This window comes from Acipenser ruthenus, chromosome 29, assembly GCF_902713425.1.
Source record: "Acipenser ruthenus chromosome 29, fAciRut3.2 maternal haplotype, whole genome shotgun sequence".
In the NCBI taxonomy this organism is placed as follows: Eukaryota; Metazoa; Chordata; class Actinopteri; order Acipenseriformes; family Acipenseridae; genus Acipenser; species Acipenser ruthenus.
Genome location: NC_081217.1, coordinates 2350067 through 2360908, shown reverse-complemented (window position 1 = coordinate 2360908; position 10842 = coordinate 2350067). Strand labels below are relative to the sequence as shown.

Below are 10842 nucleotides of genomic sequence, written 5' to 3'. Positions count from 1 at the left end.
GTTTTTTTCACGGTCGTGGCAGTACATGATTTACTGCTTCAAGTTGGCGCATGTCCAAAATATATATATATTTTTTTCTTTTTTTTTTTTTAACTAATCTCAACCAAAACCTCGCGCAACTTGTATTCACGTGTGCCCGATTACTTTGTCTTGAATGTATTAATTAGGCAAATGCAACACGCGTATAAATAGCGTTTTTTATTGATCAAAATTCGTCACATGTTTTTAAAACAATGTCACAGATAAAAACAAAAATAATCTAAATAATAATCCGAAATATTTGTTCTTCTATTTTTTATTTATTTTTTACATACTACGGCTGCCACCTGCAGGCAAACTATTGTAATTGCACTATTAGATCCTCTGGGTTTATTGGCCTACCAGGAACACGTTGCTCTGTATGGCAGGTTCTGTATATCATTATTGTCACTTATTAAAAAAATAAAATAATAATAATAATAATAATAATAATAATAATAATAATAATAATAATAATAAATAAACACATCGAATTAATGAAACAACAAACACTTATTGTACAGAATGTATATCTGGTTTATAAAAAGGTGGAATGCAAACACTCTTTAATGACTCATTTGCGGTTTCACCCATCAAACATGTTCCTGAGTCTATCTGTTCTCCTGCCAGGGCGCAGATCCTTCTTTGTTCTCGGTTGCATGCATGCATAGATGGGGTGTACGAGATGTGTAAATGTACTTAGCTTGAATCACAGCTCTGTCAGGTTTAACCAAGTCTAATTTACATCAATGAAGCGGGGATCCATAAAACAAGGAAATAACATGGATCACACAGCGTGCGGCACTTTCAGATTGAATCCACAGCCAAGCTGAGAACAAGGTGAGAACAAGGTGTGTGTGTGGGAGCTAGTGGAATCATGATCGATGTGCCCTCACAGGGAAGGGCTGCCCCTCCTAACCGACGTCTTCATTACAGAATTCACAAGGAGTTTAAAGTTATAGACGGGAGTAGGTCTGAATAGACAGCGCTTGTAGAGTTCATGAAGGGTAAGCTACAATGGTACAGCGCAGGCAGGGCAGGGTGCTGTGAGATCTTCCCCTCTCAGCGCTGCAAGCGAGGGAGCACACCTGAACTCCCCCTGCCAATCAGTGTGTCTCTGCTGAGTCCCGCCCTCGATCCCTGAGACAGGAAATCACATGCAAAGCACAGGATGCTATCGTCACAACTAAGCACAGTGAACTGGACTGCATGAGGAGCGGATTCAATAAGAGTTCCTATGTAAACGTGTCATGTAGCAGAAGAGTTTATTGAGCCAGTAAAGCCTTTGAGAGAAACATGTTGTTCACAGTCTTCCCTGGGGCGTCAGCAGCATACATTTGTTATACAGAGCAGAAACATTTAAACTGATAAAATTGCACAGAAAAAATTACATCAGTAAAATCAATCAATTGAATTAAAAAGCTTTGAGATTTGTTTTTTCCCCCTCGAGATTTAGGGACTTGTTTTTCCATTCAGTACAGGAAGATTGTATTGTGTGAGCAGCGAGTATGATGATTAATGAGCTCAGGGTTTTATAAAAATGAAGCTTGCAATATCACTGGAACTCCACGTCATGTTTTTGCATTCAGTTGAACTGGCGCTTTCTCGTTGCAGATCAAGCAGCGAATGCTTTCGAAATGATTATTTCAAATCAAATGACCACAATCGAGAAGTCACTGAGACAATTAAATCAGACAGCAAAATGTAGAACAATATAGAAATCACTGCAGCCTGGCTTCCCAGAGCATGCTGCAGCACAACAGGAAGGACAGGGTATAGTCACAACCAATGGTGGACCGCAGAGGATACATTCTCATCAGAGACTTACAAGAAGCTTCCTACTCTTGGGTCTTCCTGTGCTCAGGGACTGTAGGAAACGTCAGTGGCTAACACTACAAACCCCTGGGAAATGACAAGAAGAAGTTAGATCACTAACTGCACCTTCGCCGAGGAGTTCATCAAACTGATCTATCAAGGAATTCTAATAAGTATCTCTGATGTGCAGAATCAGTGCATTACTGTCCTTGAGTTTCATTCAAACAGCGACTGCGCAAGAATCAGGATTATCAAACTCATTCTTCAACCCCACCCCTCACCTCTGGATCGATGGAGAAGGGTAATATCATCTGATGGGCAGATTCAATGGTAAAAAATAAATAAAAACATCACCCACATTACTGTATTCCCTGCTTTATTGCGCGATTCAATCAAAAGTTCAATTGAAACCACCGTAGCACAGTTTGTATTGAATCTCCCCTTAAAAGCATCCATATGATGAAGGCACTAGCTGAACGTTTGCTTAAGAAACATATATATATGTTTTTTCTTAGCCATTAGACCACCTATGTGCCTGCCTATTGGTGTATACACTGTCCAGTGTGATGGCACACTCACCTGGTTGACCTTGAGCACAGGATTGACCAGACTGACCTCCGGAGTGGCAGGGAGAGGGATGCCACTCTTCAGCTTTGCTGCAAAAACAAAATGCAATGATCCGGTGAAGGAGATTGAGATTCCATGGGTGTGTGCAAGATTAGTGCTAAGTGGGGTCTGTGTGAAACCAGCTGGAGAAGTTTCATTGCTGTACAGTCTGCAAGTTGGATATCCATGAAGTCGATCGAAAGGATTTGCTGCAGTGGCTTTTATCATCCACTATAGGGCCAGCACACCTACCGTTCACCTCGGGCAGCACTGCCAGATGTATCCCTGCTCGGATCACATTCTCCATAGATTTGGTCTGTGGAAGAAAAGAAAAAGACAGGTTTCACAACTCTTAGACTGCAGGCTCTGTTCTGCAGGTAGGAAGCCAGGAAAACAGGCCCTTCCTTGGATTAGTCGTTTGTTGGCAGGTAAGTACATTTAGTCAGAAAATAATGATCTGGTCTGTTGTAGGAGTGTGATGTCATAGGTTAGCAGTTCAGGTAGTAGATAGCGGGACCATGTGACTCCATGTTCACCAGGACAGTTCAGGCTTTTCAACTTCTCAGGGCTTTCTGGTACCTTTCACCTGTGGCAGGTACCTTTCACTTGATTCTTTTCTTTACAAGAAGCCGGACTACACTTACCAGAATGCACTGGGGTGGGGGTGTTAAAAAGACTGGACTATCCATGTACTGCTTGTGTGTGAGTTTTGAACTCTCTTACCTGGAATGGCCCCAGTTCAGAAGATGCCAGGTTTAGACTGACGCTGTTAGGAAGGGAACACAGGGGTATTGGTTAGCACTTTCTATTCTACAGTGTGATCACTTTGTGTACCAGGACTTATCTGAAATGCACCGATGCTAAACTGCAGTGACAATATAATTGTAGTGAAAACATAGTGAGGTAGTGAGGTATGTGAAACAAATGCAAAATAAATCCATACCTACATGTGCCTGTAGCTAAAGTGCTGCAGCTGAGCTGCATTGCAGTTGTTAAATTGCAGTTGTTTTTCAGAAGTGAGAATTCAACTTCAACTGAAAATGAAACACGTTGAATTACTCACTTATTCAGAGTCATGAATCCAGTGAGTTTCAAATCAGACATGAATAGCTTGGCACTGAAGCTGGCACACTTGGAAAAAAGAAACAAAACCAATATCAAGCCATGAATTACACTGTTATTAATCAGGTCTGTGCTAATCTTACTATACCATAAACCATTTGATACTTTTTTTTTTGAATGCTGTTCATTTTAATGTATTGGTTTTGCTACAGTGTCTGTAGGAGTACTTTGAGAGGGCACGTGTGAATGTGTCTCTATAAAAAGGTTTACGTTGTGTGCGTTCTGCATTGTAGCTGCATTGGACTGCATGAAATCCAAGCCCTGCTTCAGCTGCCATGGTACTCACAATGTCCAGCACGAAGACGGGCGCCAGGGTGGTGTTGGGCAGGATAACGTACACCTTGGCGGCTCCGAACGCCTGCGCGGTCACGTTGTCTGGCTGGAAAGTGATGAGCGGCTGCTGGCTGGTAAACAGATCCACCAGCATCAACATGCCGGGGTAGCGCTTGGGAAGCTGTGAGATAACAGGAGGAGACGCAAAAAGAGCTGCAGCATCCTTTCTCTATTTCATTTCGTTTGAACACAGCGCCGGATCACCAGATCTCTAGGTGAGCTTTACAGCAGCACAGTGAGGAGAAATGCATTGGAAATCACTGGATGTGGGATTGACACAGGGATATGAAAACGTGCCCAGGCGTTTTACAGCAATTACACACCCATTGGTTCCACTTTTAAATGGACTTTTCTTTCCAGGTATCTGTAGCAAGCGGACCCAGCTTTTCAAACAGCATTATAGCTCTTGAACCAGCATGACCAGTTGAAAACCAGCAGACTAACGGCTCTGACCAGTAAAGACCAGTGCTGGTCAGCTTCCAACTGGGAGCATCCCCCCGAGAGCCCCCTACAACCAGAACTAGATCAGTTCAAATAAATTAAATAAATGAACACATTCTCACCTCCGGGACGAAGGACTCAAAGCTGGTAGTGTTGAGTCTGATTGGAGACACTTTGGGAATCTGAAACAGAGATGTGCTATTACACCTGTGTGTTCATCACATTCGTGTGCTATTACACCTGTGTGTTCATCACATTCGTGTGCTATTACACCTGTGTGTTCATCACATTCGTGTGCTATTACACCTGTGTGTTCATCACATTCATGTGCTATTACACCTGTGTGTTCATCACATTCATGTGCTATTACACCTGTGTGTTCATCACATTCATGTGCAGCACACTGTATATCACCCATAGCTATATGAACATTCAATAGGGCTAAAAGAAACGCTTTGACTATTGAACAATACTTTTTCGATTCCAATTCCATTTTAAAAACAATTCCCAGTTTCAGTTCCAATTCCAACTCCTTCGAGGGAATTGCAATTGGAATTGATTATTTTAGAGATACAGTAATGGTTGTGATTGTGACTTCATTGTAAGCAATGTGTTACTACTGTGAGAAGCTCATTTTAACAGAACACTGCAAATTGCAATTTGGATCAATGATGTGTTGGAACTGATTCAAAAGGAATTGGAAATGAGAAAGCAGGGCTGACCAGACCCTGGTTTCTATCAGTTAGGAAGGAGGTTCATCATTATCCAGGTACCATGCTGTCAGTGAGCCTGATCCGGAGGATCCCAGCGGAGTGGTAAGCGAAGCCAGCAGAGTTTGCGGAGGACTGGGAGAGTCCCACAGAGACCATGCGGTTCTGATCGTGGAGCTGGAACTGCTCAGGGGTGAAAGGGTACTCCCCGCGATGCTCAACACTGTAGAACTCCCCCTGGTGGTAGACAATACACACGACTATGAGGGTTTTTTGTTTTCGTTTTTGTTTTTAATCATAAAATATCAGAAATAAACTGGGAAAAAAGGTTTGTTAAAGTAAATGTATCTTTATTAAAACATGACTATGTCATTTGCACTGTACCAGGTAGAAATACAAAACATGAATGAAGTAAATACATTAAAAATCAAGCCATGTAAAACATACCTTACAATCAAACTCCATGTTAGAGGCCCCGATGGCAGGAGGGTGGATGAGAGGAAACTCAAACACAACATAGGGGTCATATTGATAGGACACTGAGAGCAGGAAAAGAGGAACAGAGAACACGTGAGTGTCTGACAGGACTGAAGCCACTGTCTTTCTGTCTGTCTTTCTTTCTGTCTTTCTTTCTCTTTCTTTCTTTCTTTCTTTCTTTCTTTCTTTCTGTCTTTCTTTCTTTCTTTCTCTTTCTCTTTCTCTTTCTCTTTCTTTCTTTCTGTCTTTCTTTCTTTCTTTCTCTTTCTCTTTCTCTTTCTCTTTCTTTCTTTCTTTGCTCTCCGCATGACAGTGAATGCTCATAAAGGGCGGATCACAGCTGTAGAAGTCTATATTCAATACTTCCTTTACTTTACATGAAGCGCTTACCGTTTATCTTCTGGAGAAGAGGCTCCAACCCGTCGATATATTCACTGATCATCGGGCACAGCTGCAATAATAATAATAATAATAATAATAATAATAATAATAATAATAATAATAATAATAATGAAATAGCAATATTAATAAGCATATTAATAGCAATAATAATGATGGATATTAATAATAATAGACAGATATTTATTAAAGCACCAGCTCCATGCTATGTTACTAACCAGCAGGGTGCAGCACAGCTAAAGGAATGGCAACACAGGAAGAGACAAACTGCCCTTGCGGATCGCGGGCAGTTATTTAATCATTCAGCATTCACACACACTGAAGAATCGACTGGGTTTAATATTCAGCATTCACACACACTGAAGAATCGACTGGGTTTAATATTCAGCATTCACACACACTGAAGAATCGACTGGGTTTAATATTCAGCATTCACACACACTGAAGAATCGACTGGGTTTAATATTCAGCATTCACACACACTGAAGAATCGACTGGGTTTAATATTCAGCATTCACACACACTGAAGAATCGACTGGGTTTAATAATCAGCATTCACGCACATTGCTGTGTTTTTAAGCACACTAAGCACAGAGAGAAATCAAATTAAATTAAAATTAATGTATTTTTGTTACCTTGCTATTGAGTTGTTCATAAACTAGACCTTGTATTATTTTTTTTAAGATGTTATACAGCCAACTGTTAAATAAAAAATATTGTAATTATCATCCATCATCTCAGGCAGGACTCTACAGTTTAGAATCTACACGCTTCCAACACTAGGAGGCAGTGCTGCTGCAGGGCACAATGCGTGGTGCTCCCTTGTCTGAATAATGCAGAGTAAATTAATGTTTTACTCAAAAGTAAAAGGCAGTTTGAGTAACTTAGGTTATTTATTTCTCATTTTGTAAACTGGAAGGTGTTATATATACACTTTAAAAAAATGTGTCTTATGGTACACTTTGGAGAAAAAAATATATAATAAAAAGCATTGAAAATCTGATGCAAAATCTGGGGTATTTTGCTGAGACACTGTACTGCATACTCTGTGATTAATTGACTCGTACCTGGTGTCCCCGTGGAACGTCACCTCCAGATCCCCCACGCTGGCATCGCAGTTGGCGCTGGATACGGTGAGGCGGCCGGTGGAATCGGAGCCCACCCCAACCAACACAGACACCGCGAGCCCGTACACCGCCAAGTCGAAGGAGCCACTGTCTCTTCTGAAGCGAAACAAAAGGCCGTCAAAGTTTAAACAGCATGACGCTTCTGCTATCATTGTCGCTTATCTGTTCAATCTGCCCCTTGTCTTTTTAAGCTGTTTCATCGTTGAAAAGGGGCTCTGGTGTCTTTTTTTTTTAAATCCTTTTTCTCTATCGCTTTTTTTTTCTGGCATTCATTCATTTCACTCAAACCCTGTAACAATTGTTTGCACAAGCTCCTCCACACACAGAACCTCGGGGACCAGCCAAGTGGAAAGACATGCTGTCCCGTTATTTGAATGGGATCAGGAAGTCGGTTTGGTCCTGAAAATTAATAAAATGACTTTACAAACGACTTGCGCAGCATAAATTATCAACCAGAGATAACGAGGAGCACCTCTGGTTAGGATACACCCCAATGTTCTTCTTTCAGATTCTCAAGCAGAGCAGTACAGTACTTACATCAGCAGGTAATGGTCTCTCCAATTTCCATTTATTGCAACGTTCATTCCGCTGATTCCAATCTTGATCCCGGCCTCTTCAGCAAACCCCACCACAGGCTCAGGGAGGTTGAAGTTGACCACGTGCATCCTGGACATGCGAGGAGATAATATCAGTTTGCTGTGCAGAAGTCATGTCTAATGAAACAAACCTGCTTCTGGCCATTGGTCATTCTCTGACCCAGAAACCCTGTAGGAACTGGAGGCTTAAAGTTACTCAGCACGGCACAAGAACCCCTCCCCCCTCCCTCACATCACATCTCATCACATCACAGTGTATCTTACCCACTCAGGGAGTAGTCCACCTTGCCAAAAGGAGAGATGCTGATACTGCCTGTCATATCTGGGATAGTCAAGCCTCCCAGCTTCTCCTGTGCCAAGCTCGCTCCAACCTGCTTAGCTGAATAGAAGAGGGATGAAGGGTTCAAGAGAAAGGGCTGAGATGATGATCTGCATTTTGTGAGGCCGCCCTGAACATGCTGCTATCTACCTGCCCTAAACAAATAAACATATACCATTTACTATATATAAATGTATGTGTGTGTGTTAATGTGGATACACTGTATTATTGATGACTGGCAGCTGCTCTGCCCAGACATTCTTTTCCGGGTCTGGTTTTCCTCACCATATTCCAGTGCCTTCTGGGTAATCACACTCTCCAGTCCTGGGTTGGCTCCCAGTGCATGATGGGGTATGGCCAGAAGGGTTATCAAATACAACCACATCTTCAGGACACCTTCCCGACAACTCCTTTATCAGAAACAAAGGCTGCTGAAGCTGTAAGGTCAGAAAGACTTATTTGACAAAAAGAGAAGACTTTTAGTCATGATAGGCAAGACAGTCGACCTGTAGATGTTTGGTTTGCTTCCAAATCTAACACCATTTAGGAAAGCAAACTTTTTTTTGCCGATTTCCACATGCAGCTTCCCTGAAGATGAACATCTTGCAGACTTGTCACATTGAGTCAGTGCTGCCCTGGCTCCCCACAATGACCCTACTGCCTTTACTTTTTTAAGAGAAATATAACTGAGTAAAAGGGTTTTGAATGAATGTGCAGTGAGCTAGTTTGCACACGGTGCACAGGAAATACATAGAACAGTCTAGGCTTCCTGTGTCAAGCGCCTGCGCCTTTTCTGGTGACTTTGATCTCAGTGGTGCCAGTCATGCAGTAGTGGATGTTTTTTTCCAAGAAGAGCATAACTAAATAAAAACTAAAATACTGCCTGAAAAGGCACACATCCTTAAAACAATGAGGAAACACGACTGAAATAAGGAAGGGAGCAGCCACACTTTTTTCAAAATGAAACTCATTTGTGGTGGAACAGGTTGAGAAAACTTTTTTTTAGCTATGAAAAATGAAGCCCATGTTCTAGTCATATACTTCAGTATACCCCAGTGACATTACAGCGAAGTGAAGAGTGAAAGCGCAGCACAGAAAAGCATATTACCTACTGTATGGTAAAACATGGTACAAACGCTGGTGAACCATGGTAAAGCACAGTAGCTCTGTATTAGCCTGGGAGACAAGGTCAACTGAAAATTACTGTGCAAATTTACCAAGGCAATGTTCTACAACGGTACCACACTCTTCTGTAAAACTGTGGTACCATTTCACATGCACTTTTTTCCACATGTACTTTTATCTTTTTACTAATGGCAAGAAAATGTCACTTAAGTACCTACTCCATAATGCCAAGAAAATACTACCCTGTTTGTTCTTTGAACATTGCGCCTTACCAATGGAAAAGTGTTAAGCGTACATTTACACTTAAAGATACAGCTTCTTCAATTGTGACATAAGGACTGTATTAGTGGCAGAATAACAGCATGCTTTAAGTACTTTATGGTGTGTGGCTCGAAGCTGGATATAGAGATCACCAGTCAGAAGCTAATAGCCAACGTATCACCATGATAAGAACAATAACCCTAATATGAACAATACCAATAATTAAAGTAGCCATTTACCTACCTGGCCTCTGTAAGTATCAGTGCGTGTAGAGAGATCAGAGTGGATTCAGTGCAGGAAGAAGAGTCTGAGATAAATACCCTTGTTTGCTTGCTCTGGTTATTTTAAGTACGTTCCAGAGACCCTCCTATTGGTCCATTTATTGTGATTAACTTTTAGTTCCTCTTTTCTATTTAAATTTGTGTGACTCCTAAACAGAAAGTGAAATGTCAGTGCAAAAATGAATTAGTGCTTTGAATCTTTCTTCCTCTAGGGGGCAAATTGTTGCATGGTAACAGGTTCATGTTTACCATCCTGTGTTCCCACTCTGCTTGGGAGAGTAGACATGTCTGAGGGCTGTATTGAGGCTACAAGAGTTTTAAAAGTAACCAGGATGTGATGGCTGAACCAGAAAATGAATTACAAAGTGAATCTAAACAACAAGAACACATTAGTTAGGAGAGCTATGATCTTCTGGCCTTCTGGCTTTTCAGCACTGCGATGCGTGCTGAAAAGCCTGAACTGTCCCAAACTGCCCCAGTGAACATGGAGTCATGGAGTCGTAAATGTAAAATAAAGATTTGTGAATGTAACCCTGGGAGGATAGCATGTGACTCACACTTCCTGTGTTGACCTACCTACGCAGGAAGTGCATTTGGCCCCTCCCCCTGACACACCAAAGGGAGCCACAGCAGTCAGCTGGTTAAAATAACAATTTCAAACATTTTAATATGTTTCAAACAAAATGATCTGCTCACAGTGTTGAGATGTGTGCACTTTACAAATGAACCGTTTTAATTTAAGCGTTTTGAGTGTTTGATTTATAAATACCGCTGGTTAACACAGGAACATTGTGTAGTTACGCGTATCTGAATCTATAACTGTCACATACCGAACACTACAGCATGCTGCTGAATACCACAGAACAGATTCTGCCGTTGCCATGAGTTCGAGCAGACCTCTGTAACTGCTTTCAGACTCAAGCAGTTTGAATACAGGGGTAATCCAATGGAACACTTTACCAGACTGCTCCATTAGCTTGGAGGTGACAAGTGGACTGTGCTGGGCTGCTGTTATGTTGTTTCCATGACAATAAATGCTTCCCTCGCCGCCGTGAAAAGCATGCAGCTTTTATTTTACCAAAGTGAAGAACAGGAGCGCACAGCACTTAAAGTAATTCAATTATAAAACCATGTCATACAGCCCATTAAATAGGGAAAACAAGCCACTTACTCGAATGCCCTCACAAGAGCCTTAGGGAAGTGGGGACTGCA

General features: G+C 41.6%; 1 protein-coding gene across 4 annotated transcripts; it reads right to left on the bottom strand.

Annotated features, from left to right (window-relative positions):
* Window positions 1–1266: 1266 nt before the first annotated feature.
* On the bottom strand, window positions 1267–9802 carry LOC117428325 (bactericidal permeability-increasing protein-like). Of its 4 annotated transcripts, none has more exons than XM_059004319.1 (16): window positions 9593–9802; window positions 8249–8373; window positions 7909–8023; window positions 7586–7714; window positions 6989–7144; window positions 6557–6620; window positions 5913–5973; window positions 5493–5584; window positions 5109–5282; window positions 4458–4517; window positions 3848–4015; window positions 3503–3570; window positions 3163–3205; window positions 2692–2755; window positions 2413–2489; window positions 1267–1920 (listed from the first exon to the last, which is right to left on the bottom strand). In XM_059004319.1, the coding sequence occupies exons 2-16, from the start codon at window positions 8346–8348 to the stop codon at window positions 1879–1881; spliced, it is 1413 nt and encodes a 470-aa protein (XP_058860302.1). In that variant the 5' UTR covers window positions 8349–8373; window positions 9593–9802; the 3' UTR covers window positions 1267–1878. The 4 variants fall into 4 exon arrangements, with proteins under 4 accessions (XP_058860302.1, XP_058860300.1, XP_058860299.1 ...); XM_059004317.1 differs by having other exon boundaries at window positions 8249–8417; window positions 9593–9801; XM_059004316.1 differs by having other exon boundaries at window positions 8249–8400; window positions 9593–9801.
* Between the last annotated feature and the right edge of the window lie 1040 nt (window positions 9803–10842).